General features: G+C 35.2%; 1 protein-coding gene across 3 annotated transcripts in view; it reads right to left on the bottom strand.

Annotated features, from left to right (window-relative positions):
- Positions 1 to 26,941, bottom strand: part of LOC149579480 (Mo25 family protein) — a 167,998-nt gene that overhangs the window by 67,759 nt on the left and 73,298 nt on the right. For all 3 annotated transcript variants that reach the window (XR_016365110.1, XR_016365111.1, XM_089833044.1), the window contains exon 4: positions 22,611 to 22,685. Coding sequence is in view for 1 of the 3 variants with exons in the window: in XM_089833044.1 (XP_089689170.1) it covers positions 22,611 to 22,685 (75 nt within the window). In the remaining 2 variants the exon portion in view is untranslated. The remainder of the gene's footprint in view (positions 1 to 22,610; positions 22,686 to 26,941) is intronic.

Here is a 26,941-nt window from a genome sequence, read left to right as displayed (position 1 = left end):
TGAGAAATATTTAAATTAAAAGAGTCCCTTTTATTTTATAACACATTGGAGACATAAGTTACATAAAGGGAGTTATGTTTTATCCCACATTGAGAAAACGAAGGATGGAGCTCTTGTAAGAACACTATAAAAGAAATGGAAGAGCTTCTTTTATGCATGCTGGAAAATATCAAAGAAATTGACAAAAAATTTGGAGATTATGTCTCAATAGTTTGAAAGACGAAATCCCTTCAAGCTGGAAATCTTGACGCCATTGAAAGATATGGTCTTGAGATTCAACACGGTAGCAGTCCGAAAAAGTAGGTGCTAAAAAGCAGTCCGAAAAAACAGAACCGAAAAAGCAGGCAGAAAAAGCAGTCCATAAAAGCAGTTCAAAAAGCAGATCCGAAAAAGCAGTTCGAAAAAGCAAATCAGAAAAGCAAAGCATAAGGGGCAGCATTGAAGAAAATAATTACAGCCATCTACAACCAGGTTCCTTTATTAGTATTGCTTTCTTAGGTGTTATAAGTTTCAGCTGTAAGTGTGCATTATACCAGCATTATCATTTTGTAATCCATGTAAATGCCAAAAGTCTTGGCCATATTTCATGAGCATTGTATTAGAAATTTCATTGCAAATTAAGAAGAAAATAGTTGCTAGTGTCATTTAAGCAATTCAATATCATTATTTATCAGCTAGTTAGTTTGCATACCAACTGTTTGTAAAAATGCCAGTTGGCTGTAGGTGTTCATTTCACATGCTTAGATCATATATATGCACTGAATATTGTCAAAATTAGTAGCACACTCGCGTTAGGTCATTGTGTGGTCCATTTGGAGTCTTCTAGCACAAGTTTCTCATTGATGCAAATTGAAAAAAGAGTCATTTAAAGCCAGCTTAAGTACTATATCAGTCATACGTCCTTTGCATGTGAATTGTTTGACGAAATTCCTTGAGTTTTTACCAGCATTTTTTGAGAGCAGATTTGAGGAGGGTCTTTACACACAATAAGACTCTTTTGTGTCACTTGTGACAGCAAGACACTATGACTTCAAGGGCATGAAGTTGTTTGACAAGCTTCTATTTATTTATTACAGAACAATTGGGTCTTCTTATAATAGTGATAAGAATGGAATAACATGGGAATCAGATCTATTCTCGTGCCTCTACACATTCGTTATTTCACAAGGACTCCAAACATGATCCATAAGTTGCAACATCAGCCTTTCGGGTGGTGGTGTTGAATTATCAAGGAAATGCAACAATGTTGATCATTTCAAAGGTAATAAGTGGAAACATACTTGTATTTCGAAGACTTCAAAGTGATATCTTACTAGAATCTTGTGCTTCAAATCATGATATTGAATATCATATCATATATTTGGCCAAACCCTACCAAATCAGTGATAAAGAAAGCAATCTAAAGCCCAGAGAAGTGTTGTGGTGCCATAGAAGAAACCCTAAGCCTAATTTTGTGGAATTGGAGAGCATGTAAAAAATGGATCTCAAGAATGCAAAATATTGTGAAATCGCGAGGAAAGTTGGTTTGCCTCTCCAAGATTGCAAAAAGTTAAGACTTAGGAGGCTCCAAATTTCTGATTTCATAAGGTAAAGATCTTACCCCTCCAAAAAGGGTAAAAGGTGAGTATAAAAGGTAAAATATTTATAAAACTTTATTCATTCTCCTATATTTTTAATATTTCAATTTCAAAGGGGATAATATATATAGTTCAAAATAGTAAATTCTTGTATTATTTCCCAATGATGAAATATTTTAATCATACATTTAAAAGCTTTAATTCTAAATAATGGGATCATTAATATATTTTCCTTAGACATTTTATTGAATACTTTCAATAGAAATATTTTTCATTATATTAAACTTTAAAGTGGAAATAAATAAATAAAATTATAGTCATCCCTAAGTACTCACATTTTATGATTACGTGTTTTGCAAAATGACCTAATATTCCCCTTTTCAGGCAAATCTTGGACATTAATGATTTTGACTAAACCGAGGAGCTTGTGTAAAAGATCTCTCAAAAAGGCATATATCATTTCTTTGCAAGGTAAATTTGTCCCCCTTTCCAAAGTGGTAAAGGGTAAGTACAAGTTTTAATATATTGAAATGTGTAATTTTTTATTAATTTATTTACCTTTTACTCTCATGACAATTTGGAGGTTTTATTAAAAGGTTTATAAGGAAAAAAAATTTCCAACTTGGAAATATAAATTATTCCAAACTCTAATATGTATTAATACATTTCCAAGGTAAATAATGTTTGTATATTCATTTCAAAGAGAAATATTTTCAAAATAAAATATTTTTGATTTCTCTAAAAATATATTTTTGGGAAAAGTATGAAAATATTTCCTTAAGAATAGGAATATTATGTATGTGAAAGCAAAGCTTTTATATTCCTAATCCTATCTTCCTAATAATGTTTTAAATTATTTTTATATGAAATATCTGACATATGATTATGTGCAGGAAAAGGTTGTTAGTCACTTTGTACTAAAAGGGGTAAAGCATTCATTTATATTTAAGATTAAAGTATCTTATTAATCTATTTTATGTGCAGAAATATTGGATATCAAGCATAAAATAGAGAGATTGCAAGAACCTAGCATTTGAGATTATCAAAGATTAATCATTTTTCAAACCAAAAGGCATGACCTTTCATGGAAGATGGAAATGATGGCATGAAGCCTCCAAATTAATTAAATTTTCAGCTTTTGCATTGTAATTTATTTGCACTCAATTGCATTTAGTTTTAGGTTAGGAAGCGATGCGATGATCTGAAGCTTGTATACACCCTTTCATTGTTTATAAAGGGTACCAAGATCATTCACAATAGATAGCGAACAATACTGATTATAGCAATTTTCAAATTCAATATGGAGTAAATTCACAATCTGTTCAATTGCTTGATGGCTTTTGAGTCCAAACTACTTCCTTATAAAGAAATAGAAATAATGTTAGTTCCTCTACATCTTTTTTGGCTTATGGTGTATTAAATTGCTCATGTTCTTCATTGCCTTACTTTGGATTCATACTATTGTATCGATAGATGGAAATAATGCATGAACTTGATCTACATTGGTCTCCTTTAGTTGGGGTTAATCATCTAGGCCTGGGATTGCATTTATTGTCTTTCTATCCGGTGGTTGATGAAGTTGGCACTGCCTCTAAAGATTTGAAAATAAGATTATGTGAGGGTTGACTTTGTTTGCCCAAAAGGACTAAGGACTGGTCATTGTATGTTTCTTGTAAGTGCATTAGTGAGGTTCAATCCACAAGTATTGCACAGTTAATTTTTCAATATATTATTCTCCTTAAAATTATTCAAACACTTTGATTTCTCCTTGAGAACCATTGCCAACTCAAGAGTATCACTAAGCCTGCAATCACAATCTTTATTCCATTGCAAGTCAAGGTACAACCACCTAGGTTTTGTAGAGCCTATAGTGTGGAGATCGAACAAAGTTGAGATTCGATGTTCTTCGTTGGTCAAAATTGTGTTGAGTTTCTTGGCATCGAGTAGGCAAGCACCTGGGAAGTCAACCAACAATTTTGTGCACCAGCACATCTTATCCCAAGTTTTAATCTTTTCTTTTCCTCTTCTTTGTTTATCAATTTGCAAATGTTCCACCAAAGAGATGCATGTCCTCTCAAGTTTGTAGCAGTTATCTTTAACTTCTTATCAATTGATGTACTCTCATATTTCAAATACTTTTTCATTTTGAAAATATAATCCAACAATTCATCAGTATCAAGCTTACCATGATAATCAGGAGGACTGAAATATGGTCTAGCATTCACTGTTGCCAAAGCTCTCAAGAATTTTTCATCACCTTGTTCTAAATCAAGGATGCGTTCTGCTACAACTTCAGCTTCATCTTCACTAACATCTTCAATAGGTCTGCCTCTTCTCTGAGATATCTCAATAGTTTCAAGCCCAGTTGTAATCTGTCTCAACATTTCTATACTAGCAAGACCTACATTTCCTCTTCCACTAACCATCTTGACACTCCTACAAGAATCATAACCCTCTACAAGTTATAGGTCAGAAACCATGTTTTCCACCCTACAACCAAACCAAATCAAGGTTCCACAAGATTCCAAGACTCCAAATGGATGAAACCTCGCTCTGATACAACCTAAGGCAAGGATAGTGAGAAGAAATCCGAAAGAGATGCTCCAAACCAAGTTTCTAAAGTAGGCACACGAAGGCACAACACAACAAGGATAGGAAATGACATAAACAATTGATTTCATGCAGACCCAATGGAATTTGATTATAATTTGTTGAGCATAAGGCCTATCTGGTTACAACCTTCTAATTACCAGAATAATCCAGCTTATCTTTACCTTCTTATCAGCTGATGTACTCTCATATTCAAAATACTTTTCCATTTCGAAAATATAATCCAACAATTCATTAATAACAAGCTTACCATGATAATCAGGAGGATTGAAATATGGTTAACATTCACTCTTGCCAAAGCTCTGAAGAATCTTTCATCACCTCGTTCTAAATCAAGGACGCATTTTGCTACAACTTCAGCTTCATCTTCACTAACATCTTCAATAGGTCTACCTCTTCTATGAGATATCTCAACAGCTTCAAGCCTAGTTGCAATCTGCCTCAACATTTCTATAATAGCAAGATCTGCATTTCCTCTTCCATGAACCATCTTGACACTCCTACAAGAATCATAACCCTCTACAAGTTATAGGTCAACACCATGTTTTCCACCCTACAACCAACCCAAATCAGGGTTCCACAAGATTCCACGACTCCAAATGGATGAAACCTCACTCTGATACAACCAGACATAGAGATGGTGAGAAAAAATCCCAAGGAGATGCTCCAAACCTAGTTGCTAGAGTAGACACATGAAAGCACACAACACAACAAGGATAGGAAATGACATAATCAATTGATTTCATGCAGATCCAATGGAATTTGATTACAATTTCCTGAGCATAAGGCCTCTCTGATTGCAGCCTTCTAATTACCAAAATAATCTAGCATGCGAGCTTAGAATCCTGAAATCTTAAACTCCATATCTTCTCTCCTAAGATTTTCTAAACATTAACCATATTACAATATATAGCCATTCGGACACACAAGTCGGCTAAGAGATTACAAATATAGGAAATGTATTACAAAGGTAAGTCCTACCCCAAAGGGAAAATCAGCGACCACAAAAATATGCATATGAAGAGTCTCAATCTTAGAAAAAGGTCCACACGTGATCCAAGAACATACATGTAAAGCCACGGAAGGTTACATGAAAGAACAAACTTCGTCGATGTAACAACCTTTTTTTCCAAGCCTTCGCTGACAATTATCATAACATTGACACAGTTACTTTCCATATTCATGATCATGAGAAGGTAGTTATAACAGTTATTTTACATATTCATATGAAAGACATCAACGGTTATAATCAATTTAACTGAAATCTCTTGACTAACAATTGAAGGAGTATTCAATCAACAAATATGATAAACATAACTACCATTGTAACCAACCGTTACTTAATGGTAAGAGAGACCTTATCGGCTAATATATTCACATTGAGATAGTTTTACAATTACTTTACATATGCAAGTCTTGGCACCTAATGGAGAGGAGAAACATTGCCAAGGCCTTAACCTCCCAACTGCTGACCCTTAAGTATCCCCACACAATCTCTACTAAGAAAGGCCCTCCCTACCCTGGGATTAGGCCTGGGACACCACTTTCCAGTCACTGAGCATCCTAGTGCTAGAGTGTCAACCCATTGCTCGACTTGACAACACAACCTATACAATGGACTACCATGAGCTGACTCGATCTAAATTGATTACAATCTTTTCTTGTCTACTGATTTCATTCTCTTTGTCATGCAAGATTAGCCTGTTTATTAATGGTTACTAATTCACTCCCTTTATCTCAACCTTGTTGGTCATCCTTGATGAATCTCTGGGGTGAAGATCTAAGCATTGTTTTCTCACAGCCATTTACATCTGCCCGATCTAGGCTTATGAATTTTTAACAAGATTCATGTTGCTTGCAACTTAAATATAGGTTATCCTTAAGAGTGTTGTCCCTTATCTCAGAGACATATGAGGAATGTCCCTATATAAGCTTGCACTGGAATGGAATTCTTTATGGAACACAATTCTGATATGAAATCAGTATTATGAAATTAATACTTTGCAATGAAATTAGCATTCTGACATGAAATCGGAATCCGAGTATGATACCAATATTCTAATATGGATTCAATATCTTGATATAAAAGCAATATTCTTCTATGAATTCAGTATTCTGATAGGATATCAGTATTCAAATATCAATATCAATATTTAAAAATAAATTCAACTATTCGGGTTGCCACTTGATGATCAATACTTATACTAACGTACAGCCATCGTCAATAACAAAAGATAGGTCTTTCACATTTAGTTTAAAAATTTCCCTTTTTTTCATTTCACAATTCAACCCCCTTTTATTTAAATGGAAGAACATTAAAAAAAATGCATAACCTGGCAATGATCAACGCCTCCTGGTTGTGTATTTAGGTTCCTTGCACTTGCGAACTTTGAACTCCCAACTCCCAACAGTGGAGACTCATGGCAATTGCAATTAATAGATACGCTTCTAAACAGAGGTTCTTGCACAATGTAACTGTGGAATAGGGTTGCAATCAATGCAAATCACAAAGCTATTGTGGCTGGGAAAGATGACAACATAGAGCTTCAATGCTTGGTAATTACTATGGTGTCGGGGGTGCCTTTGGTAATGAAATCACCACATATATATTTGCTTCTTCAGCATGCTCGATTATGGCAAGATCAAGAAAAGGGTGGCGGAGAGAGTTACAAATGAGACAAGAAGTCATTGCCACATGTGGCACATATAATATTAATCTTGGTCATCGTGGTGACATAAGGTCCGATGAGACAATTAGCAAAGTGGTTGCTCATGAAATAATATTAAGACCATAGCCAAGGTGGAAAAAATAACTTCACCCACTTAATTTTTTAATATAAGGACACCATTGTACTTACCTATACTCATAAGTGTATATACACATACATGAATACATACTTAAATCCTAAATGTATGCATTTTATGTATACATTAAAAATAGGCTTATACATCTTAATCGATTTACGCACATATGTGTATATATGTATGTACGTGTATGAGTATATATATGTATCATGGTGTCATTATATTAAGACATGCTTTACACAACTAAAGGTACTCAAATTATGAAGGTAACAAATTTTGTTAATGCTTAGTGATTTTTCTTTTATTATTCAATGACATATGATAACTAGTTAGCTCATGGTCGTCCAAAGTATACTCTTGCTTGCCCAGCCGTTTACCCTTAGCCATGGTGGTTTAGGACTCATACCTATTTGTCCAATCATAGGTGGTGCCCCTATGCCCAAATCCTTCTTTGGCAATGCTTCACCCCTTCGTCGCATTCCTGCAAGTGAAAATTTATCATGGTAACAGCATATTGCTCATTATTTTTCAAAGTCAAAATTACCATAGCATATAATCATATTAGCCATCCATTTCCAATTCATATATCGTCATAACGATTGACCAATATTTCATTTTCACATGAAACCATAATGAATAACTAATTTAACAAATCATTCAACTTCTCATGAAGCCTCAACGGCTATAAAGGAACATTTAAAATTGAGCCAAAATTTGGGATGTAACAGCCGAAGCAAATTCCCACACACTACACGAGATGCCAAAGAAGAACACCCCTTGAGGAAGAATGAATGAAAACTCGTTAGTGACGGATCATTACGACCTGCGATCAAAGGCATAAGATCCAGGATAGGTCTGCACCAAGAATCTGTACTCGCAAATGAAACAAACAAGAACAGCATGATTGTTCACACAATCACCAAACTGGAAATAGAAAGGATTATACTAGCTTCTTATTTGGGGATTTGGAAGTGGTTATTGAAAAGCACTTTGATGAGAATGTCACTCTACAAGATATTTCCAAAGATGAAAATGTATCTCTCCATGAGGATGAACTATTTGAAAACAATGATGTCATACTTGATGAGACAATACATTTTGAGATAAAGGAACATTCTAAAAATGATGCCGCTGAAAATGAAAATTCTTCCAACCTAGGTGATGCTCGATCTAGAATTCAACAGCTAGATCAAGATGAAATTAGTATAGGCTCTGATTTGAAGGACTAATCAAGAATTCTATATCTAGATGACGATTTTTGAGCATATGGTTTGGGGGACATGTAATGTCCCCATCATAAAATAAATGTATTTAATTAAACCTTGTTAATGGGTCGATTGATTTAATAATCTCGGACCGATTTTAATTTTTGTTTCCGTCTTTTGTGTTGCCATCCGCTATCTTTGTATACCCTTGGAATGTTTCCCAACGGGTATTTAAGCACGGCTTGTAGGGAGTCTTTAGGTATGTTTTTGGATTATTTTCTATATACATGCGAATTCCTGTTGGAGTTCTCTTCTATTCGCCATTTCGGAAGTGAAAGACCTTCCCTATTTGGTTTGTCCGATTTTGGTGGGATTCAACCTCACCCTATTCCGTCGCCTATAACACTTTGCTCGGATCTGGCAAATCGGAGCACCATCTTTGTCAAATCTTATTGTAAGGTTATGTGTTCTAATCTTCATTATTGATTCTATCTTATGAATTTGGGTCTCTACATGATTATATGTCTAAGTGCTTCTTTTCTAACCATACCCCATACACTTCTTCCAAACCTTAATTCATCTTCCATGTGACTACATTGCCCGTTGTACGGTCCACTCCCCAACTCCTTTATTTCATCATACGACCATTTGGCCTTCATCTTCCTGCCACCGTACAAACATTTAGCCTTCACCTTCTACCACCGTACGACCAACATTGGTTACCACATTGCCATACCGTAGGGCCAAGTACATCATTGTACAGCCCTATCTTCCTCACACCATACAGCCTCCTTCACCGTACGGCTGTGACCCCCAACCTACGTACAGCCTGCAAATTTTCCCACCATACGACCATCATCTAGTTTGCCCAGCCACCACCGTACAGCGTCCAGACTTCTATACGGACATCTACTCCACTGTACATTGCATACCAGACTTCTCCCTCATTTTGGCAACCGTACACCCTCTTATCACGTTTGTACCACCTTCCAGTTGTTCGTACGGCCCCTCGGGTAATGCAATCACAGGAACATAGAACACAAGAACATTACAGTGGTATCAGAGCTTTTGATCCTGCCTACTTGTGGAAGTGAATGCAAGTTTATACTTGTAGGAGAAGGCAAAATAACCCTATTGATAGAATGGCAGATCATCAAGATCCTACGACAAAACTCATGAATCTTTTAAGAGAGCTAAATAGAAACCAAATGCAAATCAACGAAACCCAAAGGCTTATGCAGGAAACTCTACAAAAATTGGCCAAGATAAAGACAATAGGAGAATAAAATGGGCATAGCGACAATTCTGTTTTGGGAAGGACAAACTTTCAACCCTCTCGCTCTTGACCCTTGATACCCATCTTCCTTCCAAGGACAAAAGCACCACGCCAAGGAAGAGAGCCCACTTTTGAGGAAATGCAAGAAAAACTTTGGGAAGATTCGCAGAACGTGAATATGGAAGAAGATATATCTTATAGAGACTATGTTGATATAAGAATGAGATATTCTGGCAGGGGTAATCATGGTTATTTTAATGATGATCTCAGGAGGAAGATCGTAAAGGTAAACTTGTCGCCATTTGATGGATCTGGAGTCATTACCGCACAGTCATGGGTTCTAAAGGTAGATACCTATTTCCAACTCAATCAATGCCCGAAGAGGAAGCAATCAAGTTCATGGCACTTCATCTAGGAGTGGCACATGAGTGGTGGCATCATAAAAATTGGTCACTCTTGGTCACGACCAAGTGACCTCTTATGTCGAGTTCACTGAGAGACTCATTGACCATTTCGATGGGTAGGATCCTAAGCTAAACTTTAAAGATCTAGCTCAGCTAAAGCAATGAGCACGGTAGACAACTACATCACGGAGTTCCAAAGGCTATCAGTGCTAATCACAGACATCTCTGGAAGACGCCAAATTGTGTTATTCATGGATGGGCTGAGAGAGCCTTTGAGAGGTTGGATCAAAGGGTTCAATCCATGTGCACTCAACAAAACTATTAAGAAGGTGCGTGACATGGCTGCATCTTCCTCCAAAACTCACGCAGCTACACCAACACCATCCCCACAAGAAGACAAGGACAAGGAGACAGTTCAAAAGAAACCTCGGAATGATGAAGATTCTCTGCAAGAACTCTAGAGGAAAAATCTCAGTTTCACATGCAAAGAACCATGGGGACCTAGTCATCGCTGCCTTGGTAAGGGAAAGATTCAATACATTGAGGTGATGACTAATGACGAAGAAGGACAAATGCCTACAGCAAATGATGAAAAAATTACAAAGCAAGAGAAAATAAATGCCCTGATTCAAAAAGGGAGTTCCATTGCTACCCTCACTACATCGACTGAAAGTGGTATCTTCAGGGTTCGCAACACACTTCACAAAAAATGAGTCCCAATCATGATTGATAGTGGCATCACACTCAATTTCATCGATTCATCTTTGGTCAGTAATAAACGCCTACATGAAGTTGAGCATGAAGGATATGAGGTTAAGGTTGCAAGAGGAACCTTGTTACCTTGCACTCATGTGATCCCATGGCTACAAATTTCCATGAAAAACTATACCATGGCAGATGATTTCTTTGTCATAGATTTGGTTGATACTAATATCATTTTGGGCAACCAGTGGTTGGAAACTCTTGACCAGTACATCCAAAGTTTCAAAAGGATGGACTTTTCATTCAAGACAAATGGCAAGAAGGTGCTACTAAGAGGAATTTCAAATAAAAGATCGAGGGAAGTCACAATCAAGAAGATGGAGGCAATTTTTAAATAGGATTTGGTCCTAGACGCTACAAGTAAAAATGAGATAGTCAACACCTCACCACATTCCTTGGATAATTGGCGGGCCCATCTATTGGTTGATTATTCCAAGAATACTTTTGCATGCGAGTTGACGGATGGCAATGTACGCGATGAAAGATACAAAGTTATTGATAACATCATTTACTTCAGCAAGAAGATCTACTTAGTGCCTGACTCGGAACTGAAGGAGCTGATTACAAAAGGTTTCCTAGAACCAAATTTGCATTTGCTTGAGGACAAGCAAATTTTGGGATGGGAACACTATAATGTCCTCGTCATAAAATAAATGTACTTAATTAAACCTTGTTAATGGGCCGATTATTTGAAATATCTCAGACCCATTTTAATTTTTGTTTCCGTAGTTTATGTCATCATCGGCTATCTTTGTACACCCTCGGAAAGTTTCATGACGGGTATTTAAGCACGGCTTGTAGGTAGTCTTTAGGTATGCTTTCAAATTATTTTCTATACACTACGAATTCCTGTTGGAGTTCTTTGTTGTTTGCCATTTCGAAAGTGAAAGACCTTCCCTATTTGGTTTGTCCGATTTCGGTAGAATTCAACCCTCACCCTATTCTGTCACCTGTAACACTTCGCTTAGATCTGGCAACTTGGAGCACCATCTTTGGCAAATCTTATTGTAAGGTTATGTGTTCTAATCTTCATTGTTGATTCTATCTTATGAATTTGGGTATCCACGTGATTATATGTCTGAGCGCTTCTTTTCTAACCGTACCCCATACACTTCTTCCAACTCTTAATTCATCTTTCGTGTGACTACATTGCCCTCTATACAGCCCACTCCCCAATTCCTTTATTTCACCATACAGCCATTTGGCCTTCATCTTCAAGGCCACCTTACAAACATTTGGCTTTCACCTTCTACCACCGTACGACCAGCATGATTACCACACTGCCATACCGTATGGCTAAGTACATCCTTGTATGGCCCTATCTTCCTCACACCATATGACCTCCTTCACCATATGGCCATCTTGGCCACCGTACAGCTGTGACCCCCAATCTATGTATGGCCAGCAGATTTTCCCACCATACGGGCCATCATCTAGTTTGCCTAGCCACCACCGTATGACATCCAGACTTCCATACGGACATCTCCTACTCCACCGTACATGCATACCATACATCTCCCTCATTTTGGCAACCGTACACCCTCTTCTCACATCCATACCACCTTCCAATTGTCCATACGGCCCCTCAAGTAACGCAATCACAGGGACATAGAACACGGGAACATTACAGGACAAGCTGAAAGTATCAAATGATATAGCCACTACAACCTTAGTGCGTTTTCAAAACATCTATAAAAACATTGAAGAAAATATGTGGGAAGTTCAAAGTGTTGAAAAAGATAAGGGGATAATGAGTGGAATTACTAGTGCATATCTTCACACTCTAAAATGGGCATTTGAAAGAATGAAATCATATTACTTGAAGCTGCCCAAAGATGGAGATATTGCCATCAAGCATGCAGAAGATAAAGAGGAGCTAGATTAGCTTTGCCTTCTATTGAGTAGGACACAGTAATCATTATGGAAGGCTGAAAATCAGATTTCCATTAATCCACTCACAAGGAGGATGGTCATTCCAAAAACAAAGATTATACAAATTGTAGAAAAGATACATATGCTTGCTGCATGAAAGTGAACATAGCATCTCCACTTTACCTTATCCATATGAGACAAAATATGCAGACAATGATCAAAAAGACCTGCAAGAAGTTAGACTCCAGAATTCTGATCCTAACAACAGCAGTAATATGTTGTAATGTCCCCTAGTTATTTGACTTAGAAATTTAGAACAATTAATAAAAATTCTCTTTCTTGCTACAATAATCGATAAATTTATAGACCAATTCAATGTTATGGAATTTCTTCAAACATAGCTATATGGAGTATCCAATAGATTTCCTTTTACTTATTAGATATAATCTTGTGAAATGCTTTAGAATGATGATGCACCCTATAAATGATTCGCCTGACCAAATTGATTGCTTATCTGATTTCTTGTGGAATGGCAATATATAACTGGTTAGATGATTCCTATTCATGGCGGCGTCTATTATTTCAATATACAAAGGGGAATATGTCTAGAGCTGATCTTTAATCTGTATCATATGTTTGTCACTTACAATGATCCCTCTCTTACTCTGTTTGTGATGTCTTCTAATTTCTCATCCACTATGAGTAAGGATTACACTAATCTTTCTCCCTGCCGAGAATGTCTCTTAATATTGTCACTATTGTCCTCTTGTCTAAGGCGGCGACTCTTAATAACCTCAGTGTTTGCCATTGTCCATTGTCCACACTAGATACGCGATTGGGTTTCCCCTGTCACATTAGTTGTCCCTTTGTGTCCTATGTTATTTGCTGGATTTATATCATCCCACAGATGCCTTCGTATTTTTTATATGGTTCAATGTTCCGAATGAATCTTCCTTCCCTTGTTAAATTTACGTCACTCGGACTTCAATCTTGAATATCCAAATCGATGCAAAAAAAAAAGTTATATTTATCTTAGAATGGCTTCCTCAACTTCTTTGATTATTTTATATCTAGTCTGAATTTCTTATATCCTGTTTGATTCTCCTGATGCTAATCAATATCTTCTTCCTTAGTTGTTTAATGGTTATAGCTGACAAATAGAGAATAGGCAATCCAGGAAATCTGTGCACGGATGAGAAAGAAGAGATAAGTCTTTTTTGATCCCCTGGTGAAGAGAGGTCGAATGCCCTCTTATACTTGTTTATAGTAATTGGTAATTTTATTTGTAAGATACATCGTAGACTTCAGCTTAGCATCTATGTTAAACTATCCATTCATATTAGGATTCCAGGGTTGTTTTAGTAATGAATATAGGTTGTTTATTGAAATTCTCTTTCTTGTAATTGATATTATTTCATTTGTATTATATATTATGTCTTAATATAATAATATTAAATTATATTTATATTATAATTAAATAATTTATATGTACTATTATATCAATAATTAATTAAATATTATTATTCTTTTAAGTTTTATATTTACTATTTATTTATTTTATTTTATTCTTTATTATTAGATTTTATTTAGAAGGGTGGGACATTACATATGTCTTCCCAAAACCATGAGGTAACACTTTTTCCACATAAGGATGAAGATGAATAGAGTGATACTAGCCCCAGAATTTTGTGTGTGATGATCATTTCATTGGTGAAGGTAATGATTTGAGTGATGACACTTGAGGTTAATCAGAATTTCAAGAGTTGTCCTTAATATGTAATGATACCTCCTACATTTCATCCAAAGGCTCTCACTGATTTACTAACCAGTGATTTTATCTTCATGCCTTCTCCACTTATCAGTGGCTGACCTACAAGAGTTATTTACATGTCTATTTGCGGAGGGATGACTCTAAGATAGATTTTGCACGTGAATTGGATTTATTTTCCATACATGAGAACAATGAGGCCTACAACATCATTCTTAATGTCAGTATGTCCTAGAGCAACAACATTTGGAGGCTTAATGGGTTGATCTTCATGCGTAGTGGGGGTATACCTAGCACTGGTAGAGTGATTTACTTGTGCAGTTGGATGATACAGGAGGATAGTGGATAGATGGACTAATACTACTACTCCAAGGATTGTATTGACGGGATGGTATGGAATCTAAGATTTGACAGGAGGAATGCTTTGCTCTTTGTCGATTATGGCAATTTAATCAAAGTAATGCAGCACTTAGGTGCAGCAGGGGTTTACAGGTTCACATGCGATCCAGGGATCTTACTGATAGATGGGTCGCATTCTTATTTCACAAATACCAGTTTGAGTTGTAGAACAGCTTGTAGAATGATATGGGATCCTGGTATTGATTGCTTGAAGACAAGCAATCTCAAGGAGGGAAGATTGTAATTCTCTTTTTCTGGGATATTACAAAATTAATAGGCCAACCCAAATGTATATATAAATTGACTTACGGGGACTTTAGACAGAATTACTAAAAGTCAATTAAATATTATTAAGAGGGTTAATTAGGGACAAATTATTAAGAAGACGAGATAGGGAAGGGAAGCTGAAGAGTCACTTCTTGGGTATTAAAAAAGACTTCATTCAATTCAGCTATGCTTGGACATTGGTTTGGATTTACAGATTTCTTCTCTTGAAGAATTGGAAACTTAGTTTGAACCAGCTTGAAGATGGAAACCCTCTGGCCAGAAGACAATGGACGATAACCCATTGTCTGTGCAGACGTCACATCAGGTGTGTCACTTGTTTTTAAACTTGTTTCTATTTTTCAATCTGACTGACTTTGACTGTGTTTACAATTGGAGCTGAACGTTATTTATTGAAAGGTTTTGATTGGTCCATTTTTGAAAGTATACTGTAGCTGGTATTCTTACTTATATTGTTGAAAGTGAATGGAATACAATTTTCCAAGACTGTTATCTGGTGATATGTTACTGGTTAAATCCGAAGGTTTTTGCATGGATATTCTGTTATAATTCTGAAAATTATTTTGAGGAATTTGTTTAAACATCCCGGGTGGATATTCCAGAGTGCAACCCTTCAAGATAGATGGGACGTGACTCTTGCTAACTGATCCTCTTCATAACAGCAATTAGATTTTATTAGTCACCAGTCATGCCATCATATATATAATAGGTTAGTTGACTTCAACACTATCGAACTTATAACATTGGCCTTCAGTCATAACCGGTAGCTTCTAACATTTCCATGATCAGGCTTGCTTAGATCGTTAAGTTGCACCCTTTCATGAGTTATTCAAACCATTCACTTTGAACATACTATGTGTTCAGATTCACAAATAGAATTACATTTCTTCTTCGAAATTGATAATATATTGCAAATAACTAGGAGTCTTTCCTCTTTAATTGCTTTATTTCTTAGTCGGAAAACTCATTGCTTACTAAATCATCGCTGTCTCTTTCAAATACTTTGTCATCTTCAACCCATACTCTTGTCTTTCTCTATCATTGCCAACATCTATTATCTTTTTCTTACACATCTTTAAATGGATGAGCTCTTTAAGTAGTGAGTCAGCCATTTGACTTGTCTAACAACTGCTCCTTTCTTTATATCAATTTTTATTATATTTATCATGCATTTATCAATTCCTCACGTACATGATAACTGGTGCTTGGAATGATTTTACAACATCATGTTCAGCATTTTTTATGTTTGCGTTGATGATTGTTGAGTGAGCATGTCTTCGTCCAGCTAGAATAATTCATTAATGTATTAGTCATAGCTTATTTTTGTATATTAGCATCATACCATTCAGCAATAATATCTATTCTTTCATTATTATTGATGTTTTATTATTATAGATACTCACCAATAGCATTACTCAATTGTCAATAATATTAATAAAATATTGACTAATGCTTTTAGAGAGTTCTCACAATTATATTATTTATAATTTATGATTATTTATTATTATTAAATCTTATTTCAAATTGGGGATATTACAGATGCCCAACCGGTGCCTGACAAACGGTGCAACTAGGGACTTAGGAATGTCCCCAAGTGTCAAGGACACTAGCATTTAGAGAGGGATACACCCCCATGGAACACTAATAAATAATCACAGTTTCCTTTTGGGTTGCTAGAAGGGTTGAATTGGCGCACAATTTTCTACAAATGACTTGTACATGTATGAGAAGCATTATGGAGCACAATTATCAACAAACTTTGGAACCTACGGAACTAATCTAAGTCGCAACATTCGCATTCCAATTTTGGTAAATTTAAAATGATTGTGTTAAATTCATTGATATTTGGCCTCTATTTATATGGAAAAATCATAAATGTGCCAGCTTTTGCTTCAATTCATTTGTTAATAGAACACATTAATTATACAACAAAACTATGCAACCCTTCCAAGGCAGTGCACAAGATGCTACAAGTTTTTCAATGGTTAACAAAAGAAGAAAAGAAAAAGGACAACTCAAAATTGCAGGTTGTAGTAAGAATGAGGAAATGGTAGGAAATGGGTGTTGGAGAGCAAACGAGGAAATGGGTGTTGGAGTGCAAATGAGGAAATGGGTGTCAACGATAAAAATGTCATGGCAATAGGGTATAGTTGGGGGCCTTCCCCACGACCGAGCAGGCTGCCAGAGTCTACTACATGAGTAAAGTTGGAGAGATGACCTACACTCTTGCATGAGCAAGTCAAGTTCGCAATTTCTTCTACATCTTTGTTTTTATTTGTTTATTTTTTGGGGGTTATACAATTTTGATATAAGTTATGAATTAAGTTATGTTAAAAACAATTATATTGATTGATAGACATTTAAGTTTTTATAATATAAAAGTTAAAATCTTATATTTTACTCACAGATCCAGATCACTATGAAAGTCAACAAGGTGAAGTTTAAAAGATTACTTAAAGACGGCTATGCCACTTTCTTTGCTAACGAAATGAAGCATGGATATCTTTGGAAGCTGCACTTGGACAACATGCACACTTTCAACCAAACTATCAACCGCATCAGCATGGAGACTAAAAGAAACCCCCAGTACACTACTAGAGATATGCTCTACATGCGTCAGCAAATCCAGGATCATAAGAACTTGGTTTGGATGGAAGGCACTAAAGGCTGGATTGTGTGGGTGGATACCTTTGATGAAGTGTTACATTAGCTGCCTTTCCCTCTGCAGCTCTGGTTATATGTGACTCTTGGTTATTTTTCTGTGTGAGGCTTGTCCTCTGAATTTTGGTTGGACTTTGCTGCTTGGTGCTTATTTTGTTGAACTCCTTATATATAATACAAAAATATGTTATATTTGATTAAGTATAGTATATATATAATTATATTAAATAATTGTTATATCAAATAACATTATGTTATATTATAGTCACTTATATTACATTCAATTGTAGTGAACTTATATGGAAATTAAAATTAATAGACATTTAAATTTTTAATAATATAAATTTGAAATGTTATATTTGATTTAGTATAGCATATATGTTATTAAATTAAAAATTTGCTCTATCAAATAACATTATGTTACCGATCTAAAAAAATATTATGTTATATCATAGCCACTTATCTTCTAAGTTACCAAGTTGAGTTCGGGGACAGAGTCGGGTTCGAGTTTGGGTTTGTGGGTTCAGGCAAAAAAAATTCCCATTTGGGTTCATGAGTGTGTGTGTGTATATATATACAAAACAATAAAAGAAACGTGCAAAATTGCAAAACTTAGTCATTTCATAGTATTAATATATGTTGCTTGATCATTAATCAATGCCAAATGTCAAAGATATACATTAAATACCCACTCATTAATCTGTGTTTATGATTGTAAAGAAAATCATACATTGAATTACTAAACTGTAAAATGAAATTTCAAAACATAGCATAGTTCATCAAATAATCAACTTTGAAACATAATGATGAATGGCAAGTGTTTAATAGTTTATCAATGATCATAGTATCAAATGCCCTTCAATGATCAAATGGATCATCAAATAATGAGAGATCAATGGCTTCATCCCTGGCTGAAACTGTATCTAGATTCTCATCATTGGAACAGACAAACTCTACAACCTTCTCTTAAAACTTGCAAAATGGGCATACCAAAATGAGAGAGCAAATGAGAGATTAAATGAGTGAAATGTTTTTTATTAGGCTTTTCTTACATTAAAAAAATATTTTTTTTAAACATTATTTTAAGTTGTTTTACTTCATTTTTTGGACCCTACTGTTGCGGGTCCTTCTAGGTTCGCCCAGATTCATGCCAGCAAGGACCCGAACGGACCCACAGTCCAAAATCTAGATCCTGCCCGGACTGTAGCGAACCTGGACATGAATCTAGACCCATGAACCTGAACCTAAATCTGGGCTGCAAGGTGTAAGCCCGACTTCATAGGTTATCTTACATTCAATTGTACCAAACTTATATGTAAATTAAAATATTTAAATATATTTAACAAATATTATTTTAAATATTTAACTTAATATCTTTTTTTTAATAATATTGAATTATTTTGTTAAATTATTTAACAATGTTAAACTATCTTGACAATTTAGTTGATATATTACTTATATTTAAAAAATAAATTTATATAAGGTGAATTTAATGTCATTTTTTCTACCCTTGATGAATTTCATCCGAATTTTACGATTGCCAAGTTCGAATTTGAATTTAAACTTTGGGACTCAAAAGGCAATTGAACACAAAGAGGACCCAAAAACTAAAAGGGCTAATCTGACAATCAGCATGCCAGTTGTAATATGTATTATGAACTATTGGCACAAGCAATGTTCAGAACTTATTGACTTGTAGGTGACTGAATAGTAGAGTACCCATATATCTATAATGCAGAACTACCATTACTATTGTTATAGCATGTTGATGATAGAGTCCGAAATACAATGTTGAAGCTACTATCCACATCCATGTCAGAAAATTATCTCACTCATGAACCAAGAAGACAACATATCACAGATCTAGGTGTGGATATAAACATAACATGGAAAAGTAGCATCCTTCTTCAGGGTTTTCCACTGTTGGTCTTGTTCATTTGTGTCGGTTAGATCTGAGTTCAAATGAAATTTAACATAAACAAATGCAGTCATGTTGACTCAAGCCCAGAACATTTAAAATCACCCTTTGCTTTCAAAAGAGATATTTACTGTCATAGAGTTTTTAAGATTTAGAATAACTTTTTTTTTTGGTGAAGTTTGTTATGGGCAAAGTGTAATGTCCCCTCTTTAGTTCGACATGGCATTGATCATGGATTTGCCTATTCCAGACTCTCGTAGGCAAATGGTGTGGAAAGAGAGTCAATTCTGCGGATCAGTTAGTCATATCTTGCTCTTGAAGAAGTGTTAAGAGGTTATATTTTATCATTATGTGATATTGGGGCCCACATGTTATAATTTTAATTTGAGTTGCACTTTTTATTTTATAAAATTACTTTATTATAAAAAAGTGCATTATAAGAAATTATAAAGGATGTTTCTAGAAGTTCTAGCAACTTCTTAGAAAAGTGAATAAATAGAGGGCTGGGCCTCTCATTTGGACATGCTTGGATTGGAAAACTCTTCTACTTCTTCATTGTGAAGACATTTGTGGACTTTGGATCTGCAAATTATTCGATCTTTGGGAACGAATCACTCCCTTGGATTGGCGACTTTGAGGGTGTGAAATATCACCTGAATTGTTGCATAATTGGAGTTGGTATTCAGCCATCTCATTGGAGCTTATTGAGAATTCGTTGTTAGGGTTTGTTTTTGGTTGGAATAAGGATTTCAGATTTGCCCTATCATTGGAGAAGCATTTGACAAGAGTTTGAAGACAGAATAAGTGCATTTTCAGAATTGGTAAAGCAGGGTTCGGAACCACATAATTGCTCATATCTCCTCAACCCCTTGGAGTTATTTTTTATGGTTTTACAGGGTTACTACCTAACCCTAGGCGCCCATTTTCCTTGCATTTGGGGGTCCCAAAACCTCAATATTATTTTTATTTCAGCAGCCGTATAGGTACGGCCTGGTACGGCCCTGCTAGTTTGGGCAGCAGCAGCAAATTGAGGATAGTTTGGGGGTGCGGTTGGAGGTCTTCATCAATGATCTGCAGCAAAACATGGTGTTCTTCCATAGTTCTTCAAACCAGGTTCTTGCATTCTGAAATATATGTCAATTTTTGGTAAATTTGCTGTCATACAGTCATTGTAATAATCAGACCAGAATTGGTAATAAAATAATTTCAGAATTTATGGCATTGTAATTGAAATATAGTTCAATGGCTTTATATATATTGTAATTCTGTGATTATATTCTGAAAGTATCAAATCTGAAATTACCATATTCTGAATATTGTTACTGATACACGCCAAGTGTTTGACAAAATTCCTAAGTTCAGTTTGAGGGTTTCTGTGGCCTTTATAGAGAGGGTCATTACACAAAGATTTCTGTACTAAATTAAAAAAATCAATCAATGATTCTATAAGAATGTCATTAATAGGAGATATAATATGAGTAAACTGGGTTTAAGATTTCAACACGTGACAGGATCATTTCTATATCACTGCATCTCCCCTACTTATCCTTCACAAATATTGGATTTCAACACTTAACCTGAACTGCTTTAATAAATTGATTAAATTGTCTACCTAATGATGCTGTGGTCGCATTATCTGTCCACTAGTCCATATAAGCTGTGATTTCTTGAAGGTAGTTAATCTATTGAGCACATCATAAAGAACGGATTTTGAGATTAAAAATAAACAAATAGCACACCATTTTAAAAAAAGTAACAAACCAAGACACACACATTCATTCATAATCCTTGCCAACAATAATATGAAAATATATCAAAAAATCTTGTATAAGAAATGCCCAATAAAGTCTCCAATGCATAAAATAAATATTATAACAGAAAGATTTCAAAGGAACATTTGTAGGATGATCTTCTTGCTAAATAGGATGCCAGATATTTGCAGACGAGGAGGCAATATAACAAGAAATACATACAAGTGACATATATTGCTGTTTTACACAAACATGTAATGCTCCCCCTACTCCTATGCCTACTATAATGAAATTAAATCTCATTGCTTAAGGATGAGAACATGTTCTGAAGAATTTGTGGATATTTTCAATTTTGACATAACAGACACCTTGAACGAACATGAAAGCCAGCAGCATCTTTTTCTATCCAAAATTCTGTCTCTGATATTATCGCGACTCCAAGGTTGAGTTGAGAAGAACTCAAGAAAGTGAGTATCAAAAGCCAGATATCTGTACTTCCCAAGCCACAAATCACTCTACAAAGCATAAACAGTGAAAGAATGGTTTCTTCATATGGAAAAGTGAGAAAATGCTACAGTTGCATAATTCGACAGTCATAAAAGAAGCTATGGAGCTGACAAAATGCATTTGAGAAAGCCCAACAAGTTGCAAATTCTGCTATTCCTATATAGTATATAAGCTCAGTACTGTTCTGGAAAAACAAACAAAACATAAAATTCTGATTACATTCAACAAGTTGTATATGCTTTAAAAAAATTATATGAAAGAAAAAGGGTAATTTACTTTTACAATCCTAACAGAAAAATAATTGTGTATCATTTATTTGTGGTCTAGGTCACAGTACCTATAACTGTTTAAGTAGTTTCTTGGGTGTCATGTTAAAGATGTGGTTTAGAAGCTGATCAAAGAAAATTTCTTGAATCCTTAAAACAAAAACGACTTAACTTTTTTGGTTCTTTATGTTTTAAAAAGAGAAACTCCAATACATAATATGCATACTAATGTGTGTACCATTAGAAATTTAAAATATTAGCTCCAATCCATACACCAACAACATACTCGCCAATTGTCGGCAGGAAAATGCACTCCCACCAAAGCTAATGAAGACTTATAATCTTTAAATATGCATTTTTATCAAGGTTGTTTATTCATAATACATTGTCTGAACATTAGACTGGCCAGATAATCAATTGCAAAGAAAACAACAAACTAAAGCACACATTAAGACCTGGCAAAAGAGCAAAACTTGTGCTATAACACCATAACTTGTTAGTTAAAACAAAATCAGTTAACTTTGTCAATGTCAACAGGACTCACTTTGCCAATGTAGGATACTTTGTGCATTCTCTCAACATACTCCCGCAATTCAAAGCTGTCTCCTTGTTCTCATAGCTATCAACCACAGAATACAAAATAACAGATCAATGCCATATTTAGTCCGATTAATAAAGATTGTTCAACAAACATAAGTGCAAAGGCCTAAAATACTACTGAAAAACTCTACTAAAGTTATAAACACGTTTACAGAAATTTTAACTGTGATTCATCAGATCAAGGTACAAAGCCCTCTACCAAATCTGAAAAAGCATTCTGAAAGATACTTAGAGGATCGTAAATGGGTGCAACACCTAACCACATTAGACAGAACCAGGGAGCAAATGGTCAATTTTGGAGCAAGAGTAAATATTGTCTTATATCAACCCTTGTAATGGAAAACAAAAAAGAATTAAAATTCATGTTTTCCTGGCATAGACTGGAAGACCGTGTTGTTGTAATAAAGATTGTTTTCTGCAAATGTAATACCATTGCCATCGTTATTGGTGTTTTCCAAATGCAGATTTGAAGACTTATAAATATGAGGGGAGGAGACATGTCTCTATGGTTAATAATCATTAGATAATAATAATATAAATAACCATATATATATATATAAGAATATTTGTCTAAATGATGATTTACCATCGACTGTAATGTTTTGTTCCAAATACACACAAGAGAGAGATAACTTCCCAATTTGCGCTCAGGGACTATAAAGCTCACCTATGTTGTATAGACTAAAGGGTTACCGGATGCACAGAGACCGTATGGTGATGTACAATAATGTCAAAAGTTCGTACGGAGGTAAAGGAATGCGTTCGTACGGCATTGCCAAAATCCATAAGATGATGCTCGTACAGCATTGCCAAAAGTCCATCCAGTGTTGCCAAAATCCATTACAGTGGTGCTAGAATGTGTCCATACGGTGGATGTTGGATGCCCTACAATGGATGTTGAATACTGGAGGTCGTACATTGTTGCCTAGAGTGTTGTACGCTCGATGTTGGATGTCATACGATGGTTGAGGGTCTTTGTATGGTGGTATGGATATGGCAAGTAGCAAAGGAGGGTGTGTGAACTGAAATGGTGCATGGTCCATATAGTGGAAATAAGAGAGCCGAAGGGATAGGAGTGGGTTGGATGGTGGCCTCCTGGCGATGGAGATCGGATGGAAGGGAATGGAGATGTGATGGCTAAGCTAGAAGGAAATCAATAACGAGAATATACTTGCCAATCGCAAATCATAGTCATAGAATGAAGAGTTAATACTCGCATATACCAGGTAGATGAAGCTCCAATCACGAAATATAATTGCATACAAAGATGGTGCTCCAGATGTGCCAAATCCGAAGCAAAGTATTACACAGATGGAATAGGGTGAGGATTAAATCCCACTGAAACCAAATAAAACCAAGTAGGGAAGATCTTTCACTTCTAAAATAGTGAACAATACTGAACTCCAACAAGAATTCACAATACAAAGAAATAATCCAAATCGCATACCAACTATTACCTACATATTTTGCTTAAATTCCCTGTTCTCTCTTAACCCCATACGTCTGCATTTCATATTGAGTTCTCAGCCGAATGCCCTTCCTTACTCATACCCGAATTCCTGTTGTTCTTCCATTATTATTGCTGACAAATTGAAGTCCGGATTTAGTCTCAAGTTAGCGGGTGGACAAGAGGCCTAGCTAGAGCAAAAGATACAACCAAGTCTCAGGTCACGATTTCTGATATTGTTTTTCTTTCTTTTTGTTTTCCAAGATAAGCCAACTAGATTGGATCTTCTAATTGCAAGATTGAATACCATAGAATCAATTCAAAGAATGAATCGATATTACTCAATTTGATATCTATCACAATTGATACATAATCTTAGGTTGAGAATAGTTTAATTATGATTTTCAAATCTTTTCTTTCTCTTTCTGATTCGAGTATCCACTCACCGGCTAGGCCTGTTAAGTAGAGATCTAACCATAATACTAGTTGTTTGTAATCTGAGTTGTATATGAGATCATTCACCAAATATTTTTGAGTTTATATCACTTATGAAATCCTTAGTAGTTGTAATAAATTGATTGTTTATATGAAACCATATCATTGCACATGCTTTAATAAAATTTCCAAGCATATTTAGAACACTATGATGCCAAGGAATTCACCTGGCAAACAAGCCATAGCAATGGAGGTGTAAAACCAAATCAGAATCATGTGGACGTCGAGGAATTCACCTAACAAAGAGGCCAATGAATGTTGAAGAGGTGTACATTAATCCTGTAAATAAAATCATGAAATCAGATTAGGAATAAATAATTAATAGCTCATACATGTCTCGGTAATGGAATCCATTGTCAAGTCGAGTGGTGTAGGTACCAGGATTGTTCGGTAGATGACAAATGTTCCAAATCCTATTCTGCATAGGAAGGGCCTTTCCCGTTAGAGATTGTGTGGGGATTAAATTAAGGTCTGAGGTTGGGTGGTTAAGCCCCTGACAATGTTTCACTTCTCTCCAAGTTGTCGGACAAACAACAGACAAAAATAAGTTGTATATTAAATTGTTTGTCGGAAACAGGTAATATCACTTTTATGATGTATATGCAAGAAGGTAAGATTAATTGAGTTATTTCAAAGTTACAGTTATTTTACACCTTGATGCGAGAGATAGATTTATGGATTGTTTTTCATTGGTATCAATATCAAATATGAGCATATTTTTAATCTTGAGTTATTGCCATAGTTAAGTAATCAAAAGGAAAGGAATGATACAGTGGTATCTGAAGCCCTAATTGATTCAGTGGTAATTCGAACCCTAAATGATATAGTGGTATCGAAAGCCCTAATTGAATCAGTGGTATCGGAAGCCCTAACTAAATCAGTGGTATTAGAAGCCCTAATTGATATAGAGGTAACTAAAGCCCTAAATGATCCAATGTTAATCGATGCCCAAATTGCTATAGTGGTATACGATGCCGTAAATTTTATATAGTGGTAAATAATGATAATAATCATTAGATTCTGATATAGCGGTATTGGAAGGAATTTCCTTATTTGGTATTGTTATAGTGGTATTTGTGGACTAACCTAGGTGGTTGCAGAAGCATCCCTACAATGATATATCGATTCATATTCCAAGGTACGTGGATATTATTTTCTATATTAAATTCATTGATGGTGTTTTAAGTTCTTAGTTAAGAAATTCTATTTAACTGTTTTTTTACCATCCATCCCTTTCACATGAACATGACTAATATAACTGTCATCCTCTGAAATTAAAGTAGTAATTGTATTCCTTTGAGTATGTTAGTTGTTAATTAAGACCCTGGGAAAACAAGATGTTACACTTATTGCATTTGCTTTAAAATCCATGCTTGCAAACATATATCATTGTCTTCGTACCATGCCTTTCATCTTCGGGAATTTCTATTATGTATGTGTTCCTTGATCATTTCCTTTGTGCTAACCAATACCAATAAGTTTCACTTTTCTTTGAATCTTTATCGCTATTGTTGATATAAACTCCATCGCTGACTTTTATCCATGTTCACGATGTGTAATGACTTCCTCAAAAAACTCCCAATGTCATTTGATGTGCAACCCTTTCTTGGTTATTATTTATTGTTACATCCCAATTTTTGGCCCAATTTTAAATGCTCCTTTACAATGTTTGTTAAAATTTCTGCAAGTTCATCAAGGACGATGAAACACAAGGGGAAGGGTATCTAACATCCCATTTGTTGGCTCGATTTATAACTGTTCATATAGTCGCTGAGGTTTGCTATAAAGTCAGTTGACACGTAAAACTAGTTACGATCATGTGAATTGGTAAGATGGTTAATCATTATAATTTCATATAAAGTTGGCATGCTAGTTAACCGTTATGATGATACTTTAATGTTATCTTGGAAAGTTGGTTATTCATCATGAATTCATGGGAAGTTAAATGGCAGTTAGTTGTTATGATAATTTATGATTAATAACTTTTTATGGTAATTATTATTATATTGAGGAACATGATTTAATTGTGGAGAATTTCCTTGTAGGGAGCATGTCAAAGGTGTGGAAGCATTGTCAAAAAAAATTGGGCACAAAGGCACCACCATCACTGGGAAAATAGGTATGAATCTTGAATCACCATGGCTAAGGGTAAACGACTAGGCAAGCAAGAGTGTATGTTGGGCAATACCACGAGCTACTTGGTCAATTTTTATAACAAAGAAAATATTAAACATTTAATAGCATGATAATAACTATTTTAGATATAACAAATAGCATGATGAAATCATATATAAAAAATTAAAACTATATGTGCGTGTGTGTGCACGCGTTCG

The sequence above is a fragment of the Cupressus sempervirens genome, chromosome 1, assembly GCF_028749045.1.
Source record: "Cupressus sempervirens isolate cs-2001-9-10 chromosome 1, ASM2874904v1, whole genome shotgun sequence".
NCBI lineage: Eukaryota > Viridiplantae > Streptophyta > Pinopsida > Cupressales > Cupressaceae > Cupressus > Cupressus sempervirens.
The sequence above is the reverse complement of the archived record's forward strand: the minus strand, read 5'-3'. Positions and strand labels throughout refer to the sequence as shown.